This window comes from Passer montanus, unplaced genomic scaffold, assembly GCF_014805655.1.
Source record: "Passer montanus isolate IOZ18808 unplaced genomic scaffold, ASM1480565v1 scaffold3, whole genome shotgun sequence".
In the NCBI taxonomy this organism is placed as follows: Eukaryota; Metazoa; Chordata; class Aves; order Passeriformes; family Passeridae; genus Passer; species Passer montanus.
The window spans coordinates 20474815-20501017 of NW_024367707.1; the positions used below are offsets into that span (position 1 = coordinate 20474815).

Below are 26203 nucleotides of genomic sequence, written 5' to 3' on the forward strand. Positions count from 1 at the left end.
CTCTGGTTAGTATTAAATAATATCCTTTGCCAATCATTTCTTCTTATTATCATTGTAGATTTTCTCTCATTAAATCTGATATAGCCAGTCTGCCACAGCACACAAAGCAGAAATGATACTTACTAATGATAGATAACAGTGGAAGGAGGAGGGAGAGCGAAAAACCCTTTATATGGCTCCAAAAATTTTGTTTATGCAATACCACAGATTGTTAAATGATAATGGAAAGGCAATATCATGATGTATTGTTTAAGAAGAGATTTCTTCTCATATCTTTAATAATACTCATTATGAAAACCAACAACAAGAACAAAAAATCAAACAAACAAAAAAAACCCCACAAAACAAACAAACAAAAAAAAACCCAAAAAAACCCCAAAAAACCCCCAAACAAATAATTACGTGTTTGCAGCTTTTTTAATTTGAACATGGAAAATGCACTGCTTATCCACCAGTGCAGTCAGTTGCATTGTCTTTGTGTTCCCATACATTTGCATGGAAATGTGAGAAAACCCTCTGAATTTTCTTTTGGTTAAATAAACTTGCTTAGCTCAGTGGGAAGCAGCATATATGCTGAAATGATTCCCACTTCCTTGACTGTGATAAAGCAGATTACTTCTGTTTCTAGGCTAGTGTTTTATCATGTTTATGAAATATTTGTATTACAGGGAATAATCCAGATTTAATACTATTCTGGTTGTTACTATTTAAGAAGCTGATGCTGATTACAAGCAGAACAAGTGATTCATTGCTTTTGTCTTTTTCAAGTAGCAATCACAAGTGAAATCTGGTTGAATCTGGTCTTGAAAATATTACTCAGAAATCACATTTATTGTGTTCTTCAATACTACAAAGATAAAAAACCCAATATATGAGTTGCAATAAAATTAGTTCTCAACTGCGTTTTACCTCTATAAAAATTTCCCCAAATCACAAACTGAAATCTCTTTATAGGCAAAGTGTTAAGTCTTCTGCTTCTGACAAGTCTTTTCCCTGCTTCTTGTTTCATTTTGTGTTGAAGTGACCTGGAATGCAATATTAGAACCTGTTTTCAACTTCTCATAAAATTAATTGATGGCTTATGTGAATATAAACTCCATGGAAATTTTTTCCAGGACAAGTCCCCTTTTATCTAAGCTTCCGAGTGTTTGTAGGATTTCAGAAGTTTAGATCGTCAGATAGCTTGGAAGGATGTGCCAAGGTTTCTTCACATTTTTAATTAATTTGTGTTTTTCTGAAACTTCGAAGACTTTGTTCATTTTATCAGTGGCTTGTGTCCTGTACAGGCTGTTGTGCTTTTTCTGTAACCAGCACTGTAGAGCATGTGTGACTCTGACCTGCCTGAACAGCAGTGCTGTTGCTACAGCATTATTTCATCTTTCTTCCCTTGGCTGGGCTGGTACAGTTGATTTTATGATCATTTGCAACAGTCTCTGCATGTTGATGCAGCTGTGCTTTATTTAAGTAAGAAAAAATGCAATCTGTAAATAATCTTGACAGCTGTGGTTCATATAGTACAGCAAACTTGCTGAGGGTAGCTCCTTAGGTAATGAATGATCTTTGATAAGTGTCATATATATATGACAATGTTTGTTATTACTGCCTTTTTATTGCTTTATTGGCATCAGGAGACCAGCTAGGGATGTTAAGGGGTGTATCTTGGTGTTATTGGCACAGAGAAGTCTGGGAAGCTTCCAACAGTTGTTAAGAAGAAATTGAATCTATTTTAAAGTCCTTTCCAGCCTAATTTCTACCCAGAGATTCATATGAGAGGCGAGTAACATCCTGCAGTAGTATCTAAAGTAATCTGATTCTGTTTGCCACTTGTGTTTATATGATTCAACAGCTTTAAGTATAGAGAGCAGTGTCCTACACTTCTCTATAAACAAGCCTGACTACAGTTAATGTTTAGGGCAAGATGTGCCCTGTGCATATTTTCAGTAAAAAGTAACCGAATGGAGAGATCTCAAAGGCTGGGCAGCTTTTTTAATGTCTTGTTTATAGTAGTAATTACACTTTATAGCAGTCTCCAAAAAAGGCTTTATTTTGGATGGAAGTTAGCTTTATTTTAAAAGCTAAAGTAACTGTGCATGTAATTGGTTTTCCACCTACCTACTGTTTTGTTTGTAGGAGATAACAAAGCCTTTCCCTCTTATCTCTGTATTCTGGAGATGAACTGCTTCTTCTGGTGGTAAGGAAGCAGGCTGCAGAGATGACTTGTAAAGGAATTAGGAGCACAGTGTGTGGCAGATGTTCTGCAAAGGCACCACTTCCCAGTCTAGCATTTCTTGCGAAGACAGTTAAAATTTTGAGGGAGAGATTCTGAAAAAGACACATCTTTTGGAGTAGGTGAGATTGAATGCAGAGTCATAACAGACATTTCAGCATGTGCTTCGTCTTACCCATAAAAATTTCTGTCTCTCCTCTTTGGTTTGCATTTCATTCTGAATTTGATTGTTTCCTAAATCTGAAAGATGTAAGCAAAGTTTCCAACGCACTTTTGCTCTTCTCTTGGATTGCAGTGAAACTTATCATTCCTTGGGTTGAGGTCCAGAAACTGGAAAGAACCTCCAATGTCTTCATGACGGACACAGTGCGTGTCACTACGGCAAATAAGGAGCGCGACTTCTCCACGTTCCTCAATATCTCCGAGGCCTTCAGAATCATGGAGCAGCTGGCAGATGTGACGCTCCGAAGGCTGCTGGATAATGAAATCTTTGAACTGGATCCAGGCCTGCAGGATCCTACTCAGATTACCAAGAGGTAAAAAGCTAAACTGTCTTATGAGCAGAGGTTCAATAGTGGGATTCGTGGTTTGGTGTGTTAGCTGGGTCAGATTTCAAAGCTTTGTTTGATTGGATGCAAAAGAGACTTCATAATGTGTTATGGTATCCAAAAGGTGTATTTTAACTTGTATGCAAGATACATTTTTGACTTTGTGTTGTTTAAGGGAAGAATATAAAGTTTCAAAAGTACTGTTTCCATAGAAGGGAAGATTGCAGCAAGGGATATTTTACATCTTCCCTGAACAGCAGCATTATTTTGCTTAAATTTTTGGTAATGTGTTGTCTTTCCTAGTGCCTTCAGTTCTTTGGAATTAGTGCTTTTGATCATATCTGAAACATGGAATTCCCACTAGTGTGATTGTCATAGCCAATTTGGCAAGCAGTTACAGGACTTTAAAAATACTCAGTTGTGGTATTGCTGTTGTCAGCTCTACCCCTTGCATCTCTGAAATGCATCCCTGCATTCCCCTCCCACTACAGAAATGCATTTGGCTCTCGGGGTAAGATTGATGGCTATTTCTCTGCTGGTAGCACAACACACAACTCTGTGTTTTATTTGCTGCTTCAAGAAAGGGGGAGGGAAGCTGCCCTGAGGAATTTTAGGTGGGCAGGATGGAATAGCCCTAACTGGAATTTGCCTGGGGCATCACGGTTGAGGTGCTGATTTTAAATACTTCTTTTCTGAATGGGATGTTTGTGGAGCGGTTATCTCCTCTTGAATCATGCCCTTTCCTGCTCTTCCTTCCTCTCCCTCTGCCAGGGGCATGAAAGGAATCACCCAGGTGTTGCTTCCTGACTAAAACATAAGGAATGCATGGTATCATTTCCCAAAAAAGAGAGACCAGTAGCCTTTTTATTGTTTCTGAGGGACATTTTGTACAGTGGTGGTGGGCCTGTATCTCAGCTAAACACTTCTGCAAAGTTTCATAATAGAGTTTAAAACAATAAAATGGATTTCCTCTGCAATTTCATATGTACACACAGTAAGGAAAATCAGTGACACCAGGATTTCATCATTGAAGAATTTGCTTGAGGTAATACAGTGGTGAGCAACCATAAACATCTTTGCAGGCTTTTTTAATAACCAGGGTGGTTCCTTGGAATACAAGAGTTTGTATGACAACCGATTGGTAATTGGTAATACCATTGTTTTTACACTATGTGTGTAACTTGAGTTTTTTAACATTGTAGGCTTTTGGCTCAAGAGATGTAGGGATGTGTACTTTAGCATATGTACAATATGGCTGTGGTATGTTGTATTTCAGCCCCTTTCCATGGTTTACCATTTTATGTTCGTCCTGCTTTTGGGCTGAAAAGTTAGATGCAAGAAGAGAGATCCAGAGGAGATGTAACAAAAACCTGGGGGGAGATGTTTTTCAGTGTCTACCAGTTTTTGTCATTTTCATTTCCCAAAATAGTCTTTGAATCAGGGTCACTAACAATGGAAGGAAAGTAAAATTACAGTTGCAAAGAAAAATATAAGCTTAGTTATATGCTATAAAAAGGGGCTCTCAGGGAATCATCTTGTAAGTACCTTGTGGCATTTTTGGAAAGTAATGTGTCCATTAGTGGCCCAGCAACAGAAGCCTTCCCACACACTTATTCAAACAGATTCTGTCTCTCCTTCCCTCCAACTAGAGATGAAACAAGAAAGTAAAAGGAACAGAGAGAGAAGGAGGGACAAAAATATATTTACTGGAGATTTCCCGGTCAAGATGTTCTCTTACCTGTACAGTGGCTTGGGATGGCAAGGAAGATACCAAAATCCCCATTTCCTCTGCATGAATTAGGTAGTGGTTGGATAAGTTGCTGTTTCTGGTGCCCTTTGTCCCACTTCAGCAACCACTTTGATGTAAGATGATTAAGCAAGACTGTAGTTTGAATAGTGGATAAACTGGTTTTTAGTGTTAACATGTTTTGGGGGGGATGTTTTACTTTTTTGGTGTGTGAAGTTTTGGCTGCTGTTTTTTTCTTTAAGCCATTTTAGTACTACAAGAGCAATTACTTTCCTCTCAACACCTTCCCTCTAATTGTTATTTCTTGTACGTGATTTGGAAGCAAATAATAATCTGTGAAAATGAAAGCAGACATGCACATAATTTGAATTATTCCAGCTCTGACAAATTAATGAAATTGTTGTAGATGTCTTGTGTTTGCTAGGCTTTCTTTTGTGTGAGGCTTGTTTCAGTATATTTATTTTAAAAAAAAACAAAAAAAACCCCAAAACATTTTCAGTGTTGTCATGATCTGTATATTCTACAGTCTGAAAACCATAAACGTTTGCTATTCCTGAGGCTTTTAGGGTCATTTTACTGAGCACTGGAGGGATGGGACTCAGAGAGGCCATGGGATTAGGCCCACAGCATGTGACATAAATTATATCATAGCCAGAGTCAAATAAGTCAGTATGCAATTTTTTGTGCTGTTTAATGAAATTATTAAGCACAGAACAATGAATTATGAATGGATTAATGGCAATGGAGGTAATTGCCATAAAAAGCGAAGTGTTTGGTAGCTACAAATGCCATTTCTTGTAGACATATATATGTGCCATACAATTTTACTGTAACACATATGGTAACTGTTTGGTTTTTTTTTAAATAAGGCTGCGGCAGTTTCTGGTATAGGTTTCTTGTACTTCTAATTTTCATCTCTTTCAGGATGTAAAACCCATTGCATTTCTCAAATGTAGTGAGAAATTCTCCAGAGCAGAACCCGCAATTTAAAAGCTTTAGTGCTGGTATAAGTAAGGTTTCAACAGTGTGATATGTTTTCCCAGGCCCTAACCACATCAGATTTTTTTTTTCATGTTTAACTGTGAATTACCAATGAGAATGACTTTGCTTCATGTGAAGGCAAAGAAGGTTGTTAACACTGATCTAAGTTCAATGGAAACTGTTTGAAGTATTCTGAATAATAAATGTCACTTCAATCTGCATTTATTTGTTCAGAGAGAGAATCTGAGAATGCTTTAAACCTTGAGCAACAAGTAGAATGTGACTAGAAAAAACTTCCTTTTATTGCATCTCTATAGCAAAAGGTAGGGTTTGGGTTATCTCTTTGTGATTGCCTAATGTGTTTTTTAGGATTTGCAGTAATGGGCATATCAGGATCCATACCAGTACTTCACTGTTCTGTCACTTATTAGTCTGAGGTCTAACTTGAATCTTCCACACGTTTTGGGTCTGTCACTTTTTGTTCTAGCCACTATTATTGAAGAGATCAGAAGTGCTCATTTTCTGTAGAGCACTTTGTGTTCACTTAGAGCAATCATTTGTGTGCTTGGGAGTTGATGTGTATCTTCTTTCTCTCTCTCTTTTGGTAAGCTGCATTGCCCTGCTTCCACCAGGGGTTTCTTATTTCTTATCAGTGTGGATTTTAGCCATTCTGGTCACTCTTTTCTGGACTTTCATCACTGACGCCGTGTGGGGGCAGGTGTGCAGTGGTGGGATATAGAATTGCCTCAGAAGCCTTGCCAGTTCTGGGACTGCCATGCTGCATCTTGGTGGCCATGAACTTCTGCAGCCCAGCCAGTGTTCCTCTTCCTCCTGTCAGCATGAGGCTGTTGCCTCTTGTTCAGCTTGTGTTCCTGTGTAACCCCGAGGGATGGCTCCTGGTGGAGTTCATCTATCTCCGTGCTGCATTTGTCAAGCTTACAATGTACAGCTGAAAATATTAGTAATGCTTTTTTTTTCTACAACATCCCTTAAATTTATGAATATAAATCTGAATCTGATCCTGTTGTTATGTTCATTAGCCTCTACCAGCCTTGCATCAAGTGCAGGTTAGTGAAAAGCTCTTGATCCATCATACAGGTTGCTAATGAAGACATTGAACAGAAGCTAATCTAGGACAGATTCCCAAGGGGGGGTCCTCTCGATACAACCTTCTAATTTATTAGAAAGTCCTGAAGGGTTTGTTTTGAGGTAATCTTTTGCAACTGTCTTGGTATAACAGTGTGCCACTTATAGTTTAATTAGTTCCATGAGAGGATATATCAAGACTTTCATAAATTTTGGCTAAAACATTCATTGCAGCTCCTTCATCTACAAGTCTAGTGTTCCTGCTGTGTAAGGGAATGATGTTCAGTTTACATGTGTCCTGACAAGTCCATGCTGGCTCTTCTCAGATAACATCTCCTGACTTGCTTATAAGAAGCCTTTCTTCCCACATGAATTTAGCAGTTCTTCGAAAAAACAAGACATATATTGTTGGATGTGTTATTTCCAAAGTATCTTACTTTCTGGAGTCTCAATAGTGAGAATAATCAAGTAATCTGTCTCTTGAAGCAAGAGGTCAGCAGGGCTGTTTAGATTTTAGATAGGCAACAAGTGACTCAGCAGAGCTAAAATCTTGCCAAGTTGGCTTCTGCTGGATTTAAAGCACAGAAAAACATCTGACAATGAGGACAGCGTTTTAAGCATCCTGATGCTTTTAGGCATTTTGTTAGTCTTGTGTGTGCTATTTCCTTTAATTTAAAGCTCTTGGAAGGTAACGTGGGGGTCATGCCCAAGGAGTTATTGCAGCTCAGGCTTGCCTTTCTCTTTGAAGTGCTGGAGTTGGAGGCAGTCCACGATCCCATAACATGCAAGTTGGGAGCTGCACTCAGAAGGAATTGCTGAGCTTTTGGAAAAGCAGGGAACAAGACAGTTGCATCTTGTTGCATTTTATTCTTCTGATGCTTGTGTAAATACTCAATAAATGTTATTTTTACATAATGATAGCTTTCCTTTTTTTAGTTTAATACCACTCAGTATGCTGCATTTGCTTAAAAACCAAACTGACTTGGAAATAGTTAAGCAAGAGTAGAAATTTTCAAAGAGGTAGGGGTGCAAGTAGAAAGGTTGCATTTCTGTTTGGTGTTGGAGGTCTTGTGAAACTCTAAATGGAAGCTGTGGGACTTGGTGACGTGGGCCATCTTTCTTGTATCATATTTAAACAATTGCCTGTCTTGTTTTAGGAGCTAAATTTGTTTGTGGGTTTTTTAGAGTTGTTGGGTTGGGGTTTTTCTTAACCAACTCTTTTGTTTGGCTGTGTTTATAAAGGGAAACCTTTAAGACCTAGAATTTGCTTGCTTAACAGGAAATATATTCTTGGTGTTCAGCGTTGGAGTAAAACCTCTTGTTTGAACCCACAGTGGTAGGTGCTGACAGCATCTTGTCCCTCTGCTACCATTTTTTATTCCGGGATCCCTCCTCCAAGCATGCTGGCCCATTTCAGCACTTGTTTCTGGGGCAGCCCTGGCTGTGGTGTGTTCTCTGTGGTGTCCCTATGTGAGCCTGAGTGTGAGTCATGGGGGGACAGGCAGTTCCAGGGATGTTGGAATTGGCAGCCTTCCACGGGCGAGTGGGGGTGGATACAGTGCTGGTGAATTTACTTAGTTTCAGATGTGATTAATGTCATTCTTCTTCAGCTTAGAATCCTGGTTTGTTGTCTGAAAGACCCTGCATGTGGAGCCCACAGCCCCGAGAATTGCAGGAAAATCCTGAAAACTCAGAAGCTTCAGATTTTGGAGCATAGGAAGCAGTCAGCTCTTAAATAACAGACAACACATGCCTCAACAGAGGTCCCACTCTTCTGTATAAAGCCTCTTTCACACAAAGGTTAAGAATTTTTCACAACTGAGTAGATGCTGGGGGGCTCTTACCTTGCAGCACAATAGCAGGAGAGCACAGCTCTACCAGACCTGACTGCAGATGCTATCAGCAGCATTCATCTGTGCTGTGCAGAAATGGAAAATATTTTAGTGGTGAGTTAACTAGGAGGCATATCCTGATCCAGCTTTGTCACAATAGTAGATCGCTGCAGGCACTTAACAGAGTTACTCTCGCTGTGGAATTTTAGCTCAGAAACAACCTTTTTGTCTTTCTTCACACAGAGGGTTTCTCTTTGTTCTCCGTGAAAAAAACAGGAGACTATTTGTCTGCTTTCTTTGGATAATATTATTAAGGAAGATAATGCTTGAGAAGGAAACAGAAGCTGAACACTGGTTGAGTGCATTTTGTCTTTTCTGTTGCTTGCAGATACAGATCCTCCCTTCTCAGGTCTCAGTTTGTTCTGGATTGTCTTCCTCCCTGTTTCACGTGGCTACATCTTTTTCTATGGATTAAACTAAACTAAAACACCCAAAACCCAAACAAACAATTTATTTACTTATTGAGGCAGTGATTTCACTTGTCTCAACGTATATTTTAACAGGGAACAGGGCTGGGGTAGAGGGAAGGTGTCTGCAGAAGAGGTGGGTGAAGGAAGGAGTGGAGAGGGGATTTACAGCACCAAGGTACCACTCCCTGTTGTGCTTCAGCCCACGCTTTAAATTCTTTCAGTGGCACAAAATCAAGCTTTTTTTTTCCTATTTTTTTCTTTTCCCTAAGGTGAATCATGCTAGGAAAAATTTACTTGTATTAAAAAAAATAATGGAATTTAAGCCCTAATGTTTCTGGGGCTGCTATTGGTGAGCTAATAGCCATTGGCCTGTTTATAATGTAATTGCATAGTTCTCTAGATTACTGCAGGCCTCTTCATTAAGAAGGAGAAGAAAAATAAGTCCCCAGACCTAAGTATGTATAACCATTACTCAGTAATGAAAGTTTCATTAATTTAAACTTTTCACATAAGTGTGGATGGGTGGCTGGAAGGAGGCCAAGCTCAAACTGAGTGTGGCTGGTGCTGTTATTCCCAGCTGAGTCTGTAAGTGACTTGAAACTGTTCTGCATTTTGGAACTGTTCTGTGGGTTCTCTGAGGCTAATACCTCAGCAAGTTAAGGATTCCATGGTGTAAATGCCACCATCATTAACACTTCTGTTACAGCCACTTTGGAAGTAGTCATTGAGCAAATGCATTACTTTTGAGTGCAGGTGCAAGTCCCTGGGGTGATGTAGGTAATGCTGCTGTGAAGGGAAACAAGGAACATTAGGCTAATCTCCCTTGCTCAATATATGTTCATCTGATGAAAGATTTAGTTGTCTCCTGGGCACCGAAATTTGTAACTCTTGGAGTCTGTAAAGTCATACAGCAGCCATAGAAAATGCATGGTTTAAAAATAGTGTAAAAAAACCCCAAACCACCAAAACAGCTGATTCAAATTAGTGTCCTTTCCCTTCCTAGTTACTATACTAGTTGCTTTTGACCTTATTGTTAAACAAACAGTTATTGATAATGTTTTCCTTTTAACATATTCCAAAGTTGCTTATACAGTATTCTGTTCACATAGGCACTGAAGATTGCTGTGCATGGTGGTTTTATTCTGTATTCCTAGCTCTTGGTGAGGCCAACAGGAAAAGTTAACCTCATGCTGCATGTCCTGGCTTTCAGGATCTTGTGGTTAGTTCTTGCTGCTTTTTCTTAAGGGATCTTGAAGCCAGAGCACAGAATGAATTCTTTCGGGCCTTCTTCAGATTGCCCAGGAAGGAGAAGCTGCACGAAGTTGTGGACTGCTCTCTCTGGACGCCGTTCAGTCGCTGTCACACAGCGGGGACAATGTATACTTCAGACAGTTATATCTGTTTTGCCAGTAAAGAAAATGGCTGCTGCACTGTTATCATCCCACTTAGAGAGGTAGAGTTTTGTTTGTTTAATTTTGGGTCCTTATCTACCTTTTTCTATCCTAAGCCTCCACTGTCATTTGACTTACCTTGACAAAGTATTGTTTGATGAAAAAGAGTAGGATGTTTGTATGTATCCTGCCAACTTGTTCTGGGACTCATGAGGGCCTGAGCTCCTAAAAATATGGGTGATTCAAAACTATCCTCAAAGTGAAGTATGGGCAGGTAATGCAGCAGGACAGAACACTGCAAAACCAGAATCTGCTTGGCTCAAGACCTGGACAGGGGTCCCCTCCGAGCTCCACAAACACGTACATCCAGCTTTGATGTTGATGGGGACTGGCTTGGACCCATTCCAGCAATGCAAAAGCATCCTTGCCTGGGATCAGCACAGGTGTGACCTCTCCCTTCATAGACAACCTTTAACAATATTGTGGGTACTTTGCCAAGCTGTAGGGCAGAGAGAAAGAGAGGTTGATGGGCTGACAAATTCCCCTGAGTCAAAAGATGAGTTTAAATGGAGGGAGAGCAGAAGGGAAGGCGGTGGGAGTAGAACAGGAGAAGGAAGCTGTCAGCTAACACCTGCCTTATCTGCAGTGAATACAAGGCTGTTATGAGCTCTTAATTAAAGCTTTCCTTTCATCCTGGACTAATAATAGAGTAACATCGAAATCATGTCTTAACTGTAGAACTTACCTTCCACTGTTGCAGAAACAGAAAACAATATGAGAACAGTGTTGTATACTTAATGAAAATTAACAAAACAACTGTTTTTCCCCATCTTCAAAGGTGAGAAAGTAAATATCCTCCTCCCCACCCAGAATTTGATGAAGTTGATCCTTTTATAAATAATTTTTTTAAATCATATACCCCTTTCTTATCTTTTCCCTCAGTCTGCTGTTTAGAAGTGGGATGCAAAGTAATTTTGGGAAAAAAAAAAGGCATATGGGATACTTTTTGGCATCTGCTTTGAGCTTCTAGAGAGACCATGAACTTCAGGCAGTAGGATGTGTTTTATCAAGGAAAGCCAATATGAATAACCACATTTAAAGCATGCATATGAAATTCTGTGTTTTGGTACACGTATACAATTTGAATATGTTTTTGTGGATGTGGTGCCTAATATGTTTTCTGTAATGTCTCAAAAAAGGTAATCAGTATAGAGAAGATGGAGGACACAAGCCTCCTCCCTAATCCCATCATTGTTAGTATAAGAAGTAAAACAGCCTTTCAGTTCATTGAGCTGAAGGACCGGGATACTTTGGTGGAGAACCTGCTCCAGAGGTTCAAAGAGGTGAACTCCAGCAACCCATTGCACTGCAACAACTTGCAAAATAACAATCAGGTACCAAACTTTTATTTTATTTTTAATTCAATATGTCTATCCATTATTCCACTGTCCTGTATTCTGTGGGAGGCCCCCAAATTGATCTTCAGCCAATGCTTATCTGATGCCACCTTTAAAGACCTGGCTGGTGGGATAGAAGACACTCACAGCATAGTTGTGATTGACATGCTGAGGAGAGCAGGGACTGTGATGGGCAGCTGGGTTGTCCTTCACAGAGACCTCCACAGTTTGGGGGAATGGGCTGATAGAGACCTCTTGATGTTCAACAAAAGCAAATGTGAAACCTGGCAAAATAAGCCCATGTGACAGGAGAGGCTGGGGACTGGCTGGGTGGAGAACAGCTGTGTGGAAAAGGTGGAGGAGTCATGAACAAGTTGAGCCTGTAAGTCAGCTGTGTGCTCTTAAAGTACAGAGGGACAACCCTATATCAGGTTGTGCTAGCAGGATTGTAACCAGCAGGTCATGGAATGTTACTATTCCCTTTAATTCAGCAGTTATGAGGCTGATCAGGAGTACTGTGTCCAGGTTTGACTCTGCTTCATTACACATGAAAAGCATTGATAATTTGGAGTAAGTCTAGTGAAGAGCTATAAGATGGTCAGGGGCTGGAGCACATGATTTATAAGGAGAGGTGGAGGGAGCAGGCTTCCTCAGCCAGTCTTCTGCCAAATAGTGGTGAGCTGGAAGATAAAGGCATATCTTCTTCGATATGCCAGTTGAAAGACAAGCAACCACAACTTCAAGTTTAGCAAGGAAAAATCTGAATAGATAAAAAGAGAGATTTCCCCTCATGGTTAGGCTGAACTAGACCAGGCTGTCTAGAGTGGCAGTGCACTCTGCTTTCTTGGAGCTACTCAGCTTGACTGTGCGCAGAGCCCAGCAACCAGGGCTGAGGGCTCCTGCTGTGAGCAGGGGATTGAAAATGATAGTCCTCTCCAACTGAAATTGTTCTGTGATTTTGTCTTTCAAATCATAACAGTAGAAGACTGTTAGGTAGCTTGTCATCAAGGACACTTAGAATTGGCTAACAATTTTGTTTTAAAGTAACAGCCCTTTTCCTGACATGCAAATGAATGACAATTGGTATAAAGTCTTGAGTAAGACCTTTCCTCCTGAAAGGTGTTAAAGGTTTTGATGGAAAAGGCAAAGGGTAACCCAGCTCTGTCATTGGGGGACAGTTGAGGATGTAGTTCTTGGCCTTTTCAGTCATTGCCACTTTGATTTGGCATTGCAGAACAGCCTTGCCCTTGGATCCTTGTGCACGCTGGGGAATGATGAGCCTGCGTGTCTGGGAACAGAGGCTTCACAAGGGAAAGACAGAAGTGAATGTGAAAAGGAGAACAATTACTTGCTCAATGCAGAAGCACTAAGGTCAGACTTTCATCAGTCAGGAATGCCAGGCCTTGAATTTGGAAAGGTATGTAACATTTGGGGAAAGCTCTAGGAGATTTAGGTTTTGTTTTTAAAAAATCTGGGGTTATATTCAGTCAGGATAGATGTTTTTAGTAAAATGCACTCTGTATTGGTTGGAGAAGTTAGATACAGGATAACAGCTTTTTTATTTGGTTGGATTTTTTTCTTCTCTCTCCCTCCATTTCGTTCTGGTGAATATTTATAATTTTTATCCCTGTGTGGTGAATTAGATATGCAAAGTGGAGAAAGTCTAAGTTCCTAGAGCAGACTTCCCATTTCCATTGGTAATGGAATACCTTGTGGAATTTCTAATATGTGAATGCTTTTGTTTACCAGTTCTCACATGCACGTGATGGTTTTTTTTTGGTTTTTTTTTAAATATATGTTCTCATTCCCAGTCTAGGGAGCAAATCAAAGAGAGCCTGTGGGATGACCATTTTGTAGAGTATGGCAGAACCGTGTGCATGTTTCGCACCGAGAAAATCAGAAAACTTGTTGCTATGGGAATTCCTGAATCCTTAAGAGGCAAACTCTGGCTGCTTTTCTCAGGTGGGCATGCTTAGAAATGTTGGCTGTAGGCATCATCTGATTCTGGAGATGGCAAAACATTTAGGCAAGAAATCTCTCAAGGGCAATTAAATGTCCTTTACATGGAACCTGTCATACTGCTTAAGGAAAAGACATGATCTGAACTGAACTAATACAGCAAGGAAGTACCCAGGTGGATCTGTAAAGGTTTTACCTCAGGATGATATCATATGATGTACAGAAGAATCAAAATAACATCTTTGTAATCTATGTAATTTAAAATTAGTATCATGTTTTCATAAAACAATGTTCATCCTCAAGCAGCAATTAGATTGTAGCGTAAATACTGAGTTAGCCCTTGACAAATCAGATTATTGCAAAATAATGACAATCTCAAAGTTGGCAGACCTGCTCCTGCTTCTCATTGAATGTTGGCAGTGCTTACAGAAACTGGAGATGGGAAAAACAACTCATTTCATTAACAGATATGGCAGAGCCAGAATGTGCCTACAGTGTGATCTCAAGTTTAGTCCTTAATCCAATATATGGCATATTTAGACATTTGTAAAAGTGGAGCTTTTCCTCCTTGAAGGATGTGAACATTGCTGAGTACATTTCTCCCAGTAATATGTGAGGGTGGTGAGACACTTGCAAGGGGTTGCCCAGAGAGCCTGTGGATGCCCCATCCCTGGAAGTGTTCAAGGCCAGGCTGGATGAGGCTTTGAGCAGCCTAGTCTTGTGAAAGGTGTCCCTGCCCACAGCAGGGGGATTGGAACGAGATGATCTTTAACCATTACTTTCAACCCAAACCAATACTTTCTGCTGAAGACATCTTTTGCTCAGTCAAGGTGTTCTGAATGATGTTGAGCCATGTAAGCTTTGCTAATACTTAGTTTTCAGGACGTGTATTCTGCTAGGACTTAGTCTTTTAGGTCTGGATATTCACAGACCTTGGGGAAAACCCCCTTGCTTATACCCTTTTGAGCAGTGATTCCCACAGCACTTAGGTTTAGCATCCTCCTTATCCACTCCCATCTTCCTCTTTCTCCCTTCCTGCTGCCTTCAGACGCCCAGACGGATCTGGCCTCGCATCCTGGCTACTACGTACATCTGGTGGAGGCATCCATGGGCAAGTGCTGCATGGCAACGGAGGAGATCGAGCGCGACCTGCACCGCTCGCTGCCCGAGCACCCGGCCTTCCAGAGCGAGACCGGGATAGCCGCCCTCAGGAGGGTGCTCACCGCCTACGCCCACAGGAACCCCAAAATAGGATACTGCCAGGTGACAAATGCCCACCAGGATTGTGCTCCCTGCTGCTTCTTCCCCTTCTTCCCACTCTCTGTTATTCTCTTAATGGTGCTTTTTATAAATAAAGACCTTTTAGTTGGAAAAGTACTTAATTTTAGATATTAAATGTCATTTTTCCTTGCAAAACAGCTACATAGTCTCACCAAAAGGCTCTGTTCTACCAACAATATTCCTTCAGCATTTTGCAAACTGCATTTATAGTTACAGGAAGGGAAAAAATTCTTTCTGATGCTTCTGTTTGTTGAAAAGGGCATTTCTTGGACAATACTTGGAAGCAGTGCAGGGTGAATAGGCCTGCACAGATGAGATTTTATGTAATGCACTGGGGCACAGGCTTAATGAACCTTTCTGCCACTTTCTTCTAAAATTGATGATAAATGATGAAAGTAGTTTGTCTAGCTGGTCAGCTCCCTGAATTCTGATTAACCTCAGAGTAGTACTGATACTGGAATAGGGGGCAGTGAAAGCAGCCCCAAAACATCTTGCAGTATCAGTTATCTGCTTTGTATCTTGGCAAATCCGGTACTGTGCTTTTCTCCATTGTTTCCTATTGCTCTTATGAAAAGCAGTTTACATAAGCTTGGAAAACTTGCTATGCCTGTAGGTTGCAATTCTGTATTTGCTGTATTCTCTCGTTTTTTCTTGCTGCTTTTTTTCTTAGTTCTTTACATCCTGTTAGGCTACTTTTCTTTCTGTAAAAATAGCCACAGTTGAGCTTTTGTCAGTAGGATTTGCTGTCACTAACAAATCCCATTTTCTTCTTTGCCCTTGTAAGTCTATGAATATTTTGACCTCCGTGTTGCTGCTGTATGCCAAAGAGGAAGAAGCCTTTTGGCTGCTGGTTGCTGTGTGTGAGCGGATGCTGCCGGATTACTTCAACCACCGAGTGATAGGTGAGCTCGTGTTCGTTGTCCTGCACGCTGGGAAGGGGCAGCCATGTGGCACAGGGGTGGGGTAAATGCTCAGGGTCAGCTGGGGTCCAGCCCCATGGGTGAGGTGCTCCATCTGCTTGTGTGGTGTGCAGGAACAGCAGCAGTGGCTGCTCAGATTCCAGCCAGGGTTGGTTTTGGTCTGAAGGGTTTGAGCTGCACGATCTGTAAATACATGCTCAACTTCACAGTTTGTTTTTTTCTTTCCTGTTGGTCAGAAGGTGGTGACACTTTTGGCCACTACATAAATAGAAGAGCTTGTGAGTCTTGGCTAGGAGTGTGCAGTGTTAGAGACTCAGGCTGTTTAAGATGAATGTAGGAAGGATCTGCTTTGTGATCTGAGCTGTCTGAATTGCCTGGCTGCTGAAGCAATGCAGGCTTGCATCTACAGTAGCCCTTTGTAATGAGAGCTGATACAAGTCCCTCTGCCACTCACTATGTGGCTGTGGCTGCTGTGTAGTGTCATCATTTGAAAGATTGTTATGCAGACTGCGTAATGCACAAAAAGAGAGGGGCTAAGTAGTATTTGTTCTTTGCAGTCACTTCCTTCCCTTACAGAAAAAAGCTTTTCCCTTTTTAATGCTAACCTTAGTCTGTAGCTGCAGAATCTGCTGTTACACCCTTCTTGTGGGAAAGAGAGGGACCAAAGTCACGTGTGAGGAAGTGAGGATGGGAGCAAATCCCTGGTACTAGTGGTTCTGGGAGCTAGAAATGGTCTGAGCATTCTTGTGCTGCCTGTGGAGTGGAAAGAGACACTTGAGAAGATTTCCAGTCTTTTCTGTGAAGAATGGGGTTGTCATACCTCCCTTTAGACAGTGTCACTGCTCAGTTTCTGTCTTGTCATTCTTGGCAAGAAGGTAAGTTAAAGCTGAGTTATTCCAAAGTTTAGCCAGATGCTCAGCATGTTTTGTGGTGCTTTGAATGCCACTGGTATCTTCTGCTAGTGGACTGGGCATTGTAACTGTCCCACTTGTCAGAATTTTTCTTCTTGTCTCCAGACATGATTTTAAACTGCTATTTTGATAACTGACTTCCATGTTTGTCCATCTCCTTCCTTGATTAAAGGAGAAACACAGCTTTATCACTACTCAAGCATTTCTAGATATCAACAGCGTGCTTTGGATTACTCATAGCTTTCTGATGCTTGCTAGGTTATTGCCCTTAAGTAGCATTCTCTGCTACTCACCTGAGTTGTCTCACCTGGCCAACCATATCCCTGCCTTGAGTTGTTCTTGATTTGTGCTTTTTATCTTGCCTGTCACTTGCCATAGCTACAGCCTGTATTGTGTAAGTGCTGAAAGTTTTGGTTGTCCTGTCTCTCTGTTCTCTGGCCCTCTTTATCCCAAGGAAAGAGTGCTGTGTCTCTCTACTGCCATAGCTCACCACAGTGTGAAGAGCCAGGAATTCAGCTTGGAAGTTGCCCTGCTCTCCCTGGCTGAGTGGCACTGGTGCAGTTTTGCAGCATGGTTGCTTCACTGAGCACAATTTCTGGAGCTCTGCTTTACCCTAGAACTTAACGTGCCCAAATCGGTGCTACTGATCTTCTCCACCCTGCCCCTCCTCTGGTTCCTGTTGCTCGAGTTAGTGTTCTTGGCTCTGCGTTTCAGTCAGCTTTCTTTTTTGATTTGCAACCAGCTCTTGTCTAAACTTTGTATTGTTTCTTCCTGCATAACACTTCCAAGACCAAACTTTTCCTCTTTGTGCACCCTGCCAATACTGTTTGTCCAGATTTTGATCTCTCAATAACTTTGGCGATCTCTGACCTTGCTACCCGTCACTGTGCTTTTCCTCTGCAGTGTCAGCCAGTAATCTCTGCAGTCCAAACAGCTACCAAATTAATGACCTTGGTTATAACACACCTTCTTAGCTTCCTTTTGTCTCAGACTTTTTTTTTATGACTTCCAAAATTTTCTATTTATTTATATGTGTGTTTAGTTAGTTAGTTAGAATTTTTGCTTTCAAAACTTAGGCAATTCAGTCCTACTCAACCTTCTTACTTTCATCTCCTTCCTTCAGCCTTGCCAGCTCTGACCCCTTTCACAAGCTTTTTTATTATTTCACTGCTTGCAAATAGGAAAAGCCTGCAGGCAGGGCTCCTCCAGGAATTCCTTCTGTCCTTCTCCTCCTTTCTGCAATTATAGGCAGATAGGTGCAAGATAGAAACAAGTTGTATATGGGTCAAGAGTGGTGGCAAGGGTCAGACATAGCCTATTCTCAATTACCATGACTTTTCCATCGCCTGCATAAACCAGCAGGGCATCTTGCCCCACTTTACCTGTTAGGCTGTCATCAACTTGACACTGTGATTCTTGAAACACTGAAAACCTTATTTCATTTCTCTGATTTGCCTTTTCAGTCCTGAAGATGCCATTTGTCTTGCATCTAAGGTCATCATTTTTCAAATGCATGCTCTGGTATTTTCCTACCTCGTTATGATCTCATGCTGTAATACAGATTCATTTGCTCAGATTTCATGTTTTCTGGGAGCCTAATGAAAAAATAGACAGAAAAGTCCATTTTAATATGTCTGGTTGACTTTCATCTACAGTTGCAACACTTACTATAAGAAGATCTGTGAAAGATCTGGGCAGTGTTGTGTGTTCCTTTTAAAGCTCTGGTTTTGCCAGTGCTGTCTCTAAGTTTAGAATGATCTATTTATATATGTCTTGCCTATCTGTCTCTGGCTTCCTTCAAATACCTCTAAATCCAGCTCTGGTTTTTGGGTCTGTGTTAACTATGGCTATTAAATTGTTTGCATTAAGCTTATTAAAAAAAAACCCAAAAAAATTTGCCCTCTGTTGAGTAACTCCAGTCTGTTTTTCTCCTTTTCTTCAATCTTACAGGAGGCTTTTTCTTCAAAGCATCATGCTTGATGTGTTTCTCAAAAGCGCTTTGGATGTCCATGGGCTTTTATTTTTGATTTGTGGTGCTGTAATATTTGTTCAGTCACCAGCAGAATCTCTTTGTGGCCTGATGTGAAAGGTTCTAAGACAGAGAAATGTCATAGCTATTTTTTTCCCTGTGATTTGGATGGAAAGCCAGAAGATGCTGGCTCTCTGCCACAAATTGTCCAGGTTATATTCTGCTTTTGAACAACAGAAGTTTTGAGGGATATATATGTTTCAGCAATTAAAATTGTGTCCTAATATTAGCAGAATATGGACTATAAGAAAGAAATTAAATAACTTGAAAAGAGAGACAAAATAATTGAAAAGCTAACTGCATTTTGTATTCAGGAATATTTTTAACTTGCAGTGTCTTTGGTCAAAGCCCTGATGTGGCAGATTTGGTTTGTAGACACAGTCTGCGTCATTGAGAAGAAACTATTCATTGATTCTGTAACAGCTGCTGACAAAGCAGAACTGAACTGATAGCTAAACCAGAGCCCAGATCTGCTCCTTTTGGAAAAACTGGTTGGGACAGTTAGGAAATCTTTTATCTGGGCATTGCAGAAATCTTTTGTTCTTTATGTGTAGATACGTATGCTTGTAAGTATATATTTGTATCTGTACATGTACTTTCATGTAAATATTATTCTTCCTGCTTGGTGTGTGTAGGCATATCTGGACTTCCATCCTACATTTTTTCAGTTAGAGCAAAAACTTTGCTGCCCACTTGCTTGAGTACATACATCAGAGAGGAATGTGTACTGTCTTATTTTTACTGCATACATCCCAAGTGGAGCAATAAAATGCTTTAAGATTGCTTTTGCTAGCACTTAATTATTATGTGCTTTTGTAGCCAAGACCAACAGATGCTGCTATTGCTATTTCATTGCACCCTAAAGGCACTTAGGACAATTAACACACTTTTTACAGAAAGTTGTACAGTAAGGTTTATGGACACAAGGGTTGGGCTGAGATCACAGCAGGAGGATAATGGCATTTTTCATTGTAAATGTGTGTGCACCTTGCCTGTTTAAATTTTAAGAAAGTCTTGCAGTTAACAGCAGTAATTAACTTAAAAGAATATTTTTTCCCGTGTCAGTCCTGACTAATGCTGTTCTTTTATAACTTGTAGGTGCTCAGGTAGACCAGTCCGTGTTTGAAGAGCTTATAAAAGAGCAACTTCCAGAGCTGGCTGAACATATGAAGGATCTGACAGCCCTAGCTTCCATCTCTCTTTCCTGGTTCCTTACCCTTTTCCTAAGCATCATGCCCCTGGAAAGTGCTGTGAATGTTGTGGACTGCTTCTTCTATGATGGCATCAAAGCCATTTTCCAGCTGGGCTTGGCCATACTGGAAGCCAACGCTGTGGATCTGTGCAACAGCAAGGATGATGGGCAGGCCCTGATGATCCTGAGCAGGTATGGCTGCACAGGAGTGCTCCTTTCATCTCAGGCTGTTCTGCCCTGAAACAAAGGCATTGCTCAGTAGGCACCAGGGCCCTTCTGTGTCACCCTGCTGCTGCTGTCGCAGTGTCTGCCTTAAACAATGGCTTTGTACGTCGGACGAGATGTCCTGTGAAATTTCCTGGCACTGCTGCGACATGCATCGCCTGCGTCAGCGTGCAATATTTACTGCTGCTCTCCGTGCCTTCCCTAGACGCACGGGCTTCCTGCTCCAGACTTCCAGGAGACAGAAGTTTTCTTCCTTGGGCAGCATTTAGTCATTTGGCTGGCTTGCTGTTCCTCGGATGAGTAATCACAAGGGCATTTTTGAAAAGTCTAGCTTGCCCAAAACTTAATTTATTTCTAAATCTGAGCCATGAGACTTATTTGTGTATTTGAATTGGGAAGAGCACAGTGCAATGTGATCTGTGTTCTTATGCATTTCCTCCCATCAGGTTTTTAGAGCATGTCAAAAACGAGGAAAGCCCTCTGCCACCTATTGGTAACCACCATGCATTCTTCAGTGATGACCAGGAATCCTCTCCGGTGACTGAAATTGCAAACCTGATTCATGACTCCTATGAGGTAAAATAATTCTTCATATCTACTAGCCAGTTAGAATTTTAAAGAAGAAGGTTTAATTCAGCTTGCATGCTTTGAAAGTTAATACACATGTTTACAGATTCCATGACTGAAGTGCTCTCATGCACAAGACTAGGTGTAGTATGAGTACCCAAGTTAATTAGAGACTGGGTATGCTTTTTCTTTAAGGTCTCACTGCACATTAAAAGTGTATTTCCAATTAATACAGGTATCATAAAACACAACACGAATAATAAACTTCTGTTCCTCTCTTACAGAAATTTGGAGACCACTCTGTGGAACAGATAGAGCACATGCGCTACAAACACCGGATCCGTGTCCTGCAGAGCCACGAAGATACAACCAAGCAGAATGTGGTGAGCAGGGCATTATTTCACTGAGGCAGCTCAGCATTGCCTCTGGAGACTAAGCATGGGTTTAGCTTTTGAAAAGGGGCCACCAGGTCTTGAAAAATCATTGCTGACTCTGCAAAAAGCTCTTTCCTGGGATGTCAATGGTTTTTCTTTGGCAGCCATGTGCATTATTATAGTTTAGGGTGGCTTTAAAGTTCTGAAGAGCTGCAGGAGTGTCCAGCCCAGCACCTTGTCTGTGACTGTGGCTGGCCCTTGGCAGATGCCTGGGGAAGAGGAGGGACAGCACCATGCGATGCATCCCCAGCCTCTGTGACCTGTAGCTTAGGGACTTCCTATCTTTGTTTCAAATAGCCCTTGAGGGATTTCTTTTTTCATGGATCTGTCTAACTGGTGTACCTAAAGAAGGGGGAAACAGGGCAAAGATATTTTTAATAGTGGTTTTCAGCTGTTCCACCTAAGGACAGCTCATGAGTCTGCCCGTGTCAGTGATGTCACTAACAGGATTTTCTTTCTTTTTAAGCTTCGAGTTGTCATCCCAGATGTTTCAATTCTTCCTGAAGATTTAGAGGAATTGTATGACTTGTTCAAGGTTGGTCTCCCTGAAAAGCAGGGGATGCACCTCATTGAGGCTTCTTTGGGAGTAACTTCCAGCTGTTGCTTGGCAGTGTAGCACTGACCTCCCGTCCTCTGCCTGGGCCGTGCTCCCTGGGTGGGATCTTGCCATTTTGTCATTTCTGTGGTTGTTAAAAGGGAACAGTATTCTGATAGAGAGTCAGAGAACTGATTCTTCAGAGAACTGCTCCCGAGATTCTTTCTAACTTTCTGCTTGGAAATGGTCCCTGACAAGTTAGGTTCTGTTAACTTTCACATGCAGAATAAATTAAATATTATGTAGTTGTGCTTATTGGGAACTTGGCAGTGCTTTTAAATCCTGTTCTGTAAATGCTCTTTAAAGGCAGACCCTTTTCCATGGGAGGAAAAAAACCCAAACCCCACAACCTTGTGTCCTTGCCATTTGTTTCAAATTTTCTAATAGGTTCTTTTTGAGGTTATTTGATTTTTTTAAACTAAAACTAGTTTCAGTTCCTTTCTGTCAAGCTGATGCTTGGTAAAACTTAAAGCTGGATAAAGGACATCTAAGCTTGTACAACTGTACTTGATTTAGAAGTCCAAGCTGTAATTATTTCCCTTAATGGATCATTTCTTCTGTGTATTGTTCATAGCCATAAATACTGAGAATATGACTGTGGTATGTTGTTAGTGTTACACAGCTTTGTCACCAAGAGCAGCTCTATCCTGCCTCCATTAGTGGTTGTAAGATGATGCTGCTGGGGCTTGTTCTTCAGTGCTTGCCTCCTGCTCCTCACTGCTGGTTTTGATCTTTTACCAGCATGCACTCCCCTAATTTCATTTTTGGCAGTGGTTCCTTTTTTGTTATTTCCTTTGCTCTCCCAGGAACAGCTTGCTTTGTTGGGACTCTGTTTTGCCTGTCCCTAACAGAAGACTAATGGTACAGTATCCAGATGGAGAGGTCTGAGAGAGAACAATTGTGCATGGCTAAGTCTGTGCTTACTCCATACTTTTTACAGAGGTGACCCTCTGTACCTTTGGCTGCTAAGGAACGTCCTGGGTCAGATGTGATTAAACAGAATTTCAGTAGCCCACAGTGAATTTTAATTGTTCAAGAATCTGCCCTGTCTCCCTTCATATTTATTAATTATCCACTGGAAATTGTGAGAGTGGCTGGCTGCTCTGATGAAAGATTTGCTTTTTCACACGGGACTGGTCTTGGTATCACTATGACACCTTGCACAGAGCACATTTTGAGTTACAGCGTAGTTTGACGTGAATCCCTTTTTCTGCTGGGAAAGCAGCAACCGCTCTCGTGTGTCCCATTTCTCCTAGAGGGAACACTTGCTCAGGTGCTACTGGGAGGGCCGGAGCGCGGTGCCGGAGCGCCACGACCCCAGCAGGCCGTACGCCGAGCAGTACCGCATCGACGCCCAGCAGTTCGCCAGCCTCTACCGCCTGCTGTCGCCCTGGACCTGCGGCGAGCACACCGACCTCCTGGCCCACAGGACCTTCCGCCTCCTGGACGAGAACATGGACCGGCTCATCGAGTTCAAGGGGCTCGCCAGCTGCTTGGGTATGGGCTCGCTGCGGGCTGGGCCAGCGGGCAGAGCTGGGCAGAGACAGGAGTGTTAAAATGCCACCTAACTGGCAGAGAGGATGGTTTCTACGGCTTGAAATTGCCCATATCGGTGACCTTTACACATTTTTTGGGTTTCAATCATCTGAAGTCAATTTGATTTAAAAGACAGCATGAGGACATGATTGAATGTTGTATTAGAATATTTGATTTCTTAGACAATAATAATTTTGTTGAAAATCTTGTATGACTGAAGAATTTTACTTGGGTCTGCACAGAATGCTAGGGAATCCTCTCTACCAAGTTGTTGCTCTGAGTATACCTCTGAAATTTCAATGTACCTCTTTGAAACTGCTTGTTGAAGACTTAATCTTACACAGCTGACTGCTGCCTGCCTTGCATGTTGGCAGTAAGCAGAACAAAAATAATCTGGCCAGCAATGACTGCGGGCTGTGCTAGGGTTGGGCTTGAGGCCACCAGCTGTCCTAATAGGTGAAACTGCCTGTCCAGAATCTGGCTAAAGAGGAAGTGGCAGATCTCAACTGATGTCTGACCTCAAGTGGAAAAAAATGAAATTCAAAGCTTCAATAAAAATGAGTGATTTTGTATTCTTTGCACTTACGAATTTTAGATTTTTTTATGTGAACACTAAGGCATCCTGTATTCTCTTTTTATTTGATTCTTAGAGGGATACACCTTTTAATTTAAAGTTCTCCACAGTATTTGAGTGCATTTGAAAGTTTAGAATCTAATTTTTACTGGTCATTGAAAATGTGAATTATATTACATGTGAAATAATTACCTCCTTTGGACTTACTGTATATAACAGCAGTAAGGGCTGAAGGGGAGAAGTACTAAGAATATGATGTTCCCAACATTATCTGTCTCTCCCCTGTCACATTTCTGTAAATCTGTGGCAGCAAGCAGCCTTTACTAGATTCCCTGCCCTCCTCCTTGGTATTTTTAAATGATGCTGAAGCTCCATAGGGCGAGGTGCTCCCCGTCTGTTTCACAAGAACAAAGACCAAAACAGATGGCTGTCACCTGCTGTTCCTCATTGACAGGCACAACCTGAAGTTACACACTGGCCATATGTTTATTGTCCATATAAACAATTATCCTTTGTGCACAGACATGCCTGATTTATTTTAAACTGTGGAAGTAAATGCTCTGGTTCACTTCCTTCTTGTTCTTTATTTTCCTTGCAGATGTTATGTATAATGGAGAAATGAATGAAAAGATAAAGTTACTATATAAGCTGCATATCCCACCAGGTAAGAAATCTGAAAGGAAATTAATAACTCAGTTTCCTAAAAAAATCTCTTGCTTTTGGGAAAAAGCTGCTTAATGAAGAACCCCATCTTGCTTCCTTCCAGCTGGGAGCACACAGGATGTGCATTTGTAGTTATACTCCCTGCATTTTACAAATTACTCCATTAATTACAAATGGAACCTTTTTGGATGAAATGTATAGATTGCAATGTCAAAGCTCACACAGCTGTTGCATTCAGAGATCTTTTGCAGCCAATTATACGGTTACTTCCAGACAAAAGACAAACGGAAGTAACATTTTTTAATGGCATGTAGTCCGTGCACAGTAGAGATCTCCTTGTCTATCTTGATCCAGTTTTGATTAGGTGACAAAATTCTGTGGTAGTTTCTCTGTGTAAAGTTTTTAATTAAATGTGCAGTTCTTGGCAAGTTTCCAAGTGCAGCACCAGTCTTACAGGAACATAATTTTACAGTATGATTTAATGAAGTACCTGAAAGCATTTGCAAAACATCTCTGCACAATTACTTCACTTTCTTCAAGTATGTAAATTTTAGAAAAATAAATAACCATCATGCTGAAGTCAAAGGTTTAAATTTGTCACATTTCTTGGATAGCTCTCACAGAAAATGAACGAGACAGCCAATCACCATTAAAGAATCCTTTGCTGTCAACATCAAGACCACTGGTCATTGGAAAATCAAACGGTATGTCCAGAATGGTTCTCTCATGTGAGTGTATGAGATAACCAACTTTCCACTTTTGATCCCTACCATGTTATCTCTGCTCTCTGGGGTTTATTTTGAAATGTAAATTTACTCCGATGACTTGAAAATGAATTATCCTTTTTATGTCTGCTCCAAAAAAGGTGATGCAGTAGATTACCAAAAGCAATTGAAGCAGATGTTGAAGGATCTCGCCAAAGAAAAGGATACTAAAACTGAAAAGGAATTGCCAAAAATGAGCCAGGTATGTACCTTAGAGGCTGTACTCTGTTTTTCAAGAAGTGTACTCAAAATGAAATTATTGAATTCAACTTCAGCCTGAACTTGGATTCAGTTCTTCAGGCATTGAGGATTGGGCTACTCTGATCCAGGGAGCAGGTGCTTAAAAACTTTCAAAAAACTACCTTCCTAGCAGTTCTCTCTGCCCAGACTGGCTGGTGAATGGAATTTCAGACTCACCCTAACCTGCAGAGAATATGCAAGCAAACAGACTTATGCAGGCTGGAAAAAGGCCTCCTCCTAAGCCAGAGAATTCCCAAGAATGCACATTTTTGCTTTGTTTTCTCATACCTCCTCTGCACCACACCTGGACCTTGCCCTGTCTTAGCCAAACACTGACTGGAACTGCAGGAAGACAGCTGAAGGCTGTCACAGTCTTACCAGTGCCTTTCTGTGCTGGCATAAGGAAAGCTACTGGAGGGAAAAGGGCCCCATACTAATAAAACAAATGTACAGACATACAAAGAAAGATGGGACTGCCCCAGAATCCCTTCTGTGCTTGTGTTGCTAAATGAAATTTTAAATGGGTGGCATGTACCTAGCCTGTCAGCTCTGCATGATCTCATCAAGGCATCATTTCACTGAGGGCTCACAACTTCCCTAACAGGATATTTGGAGACATCCTCTCTAGCCTGAT

At 41.2% G+C, this 26203-nt stretch overlaps 1 protein-coding gene across 3 annotated transcripts in view; it reads left to right on the forward strand.

Moving 5' to 3' along the window:
- TBC1D8 (TBC1 domain family member 8) overlaps nt 1–26203 on the forward strand; it is a 49349-nt gene that overhangs the window by 21435 nt on the left and 1711 nt on the right. For 2 of the 3 annotated variants that reach the window (XM_039714222.1, XM_039714223.1), the window contains exons 5-19: nt 2523–2763; nt 10137–10344; nt 11482–11676; nt 12914–13096; nt 13491–13641; nt 14687–14901; nt 15704–15821; nt 19878–20163; nt 20643–20772; nt 21048–21146; nt 21664–21732; nt 23049–23289; nt 24501–24566; nt 25180–25269; nt 25431–25531. In XM_039714222.1, the coding sequence (XP_039570156.1) occupies nt 2523–2763; nt 10137–10344; nt 11482–11676; nt 12914–13096; nt 13491–13641; nt 14687–14901; nt 15704–15821; nt 19878–20163; nt 20643–20772; nt 21048–21146; nt 21664–21732; nt 23049–23289; nt 24501–24566; nt 25180–25269; nt 25431–25531 (2393 nt within the window). The remainder of the gene's footprint in view (nt 1–2522; nt 2764–10136; nt 10345–11481; nt 11677–12913; nt 13097–13490; nt 13642–14686; nt 14902–15703; nt 15822–19877; nt 20164–20642; nt 20773–21047; nt 21147–21663; nt 21733–23048; nt 23290–24500; nt 24567–25179; nt 25270–25430; nt 25532–26203) is intronic. The other variant, XM_039714224.1, reaches the window with a different exon arrangement.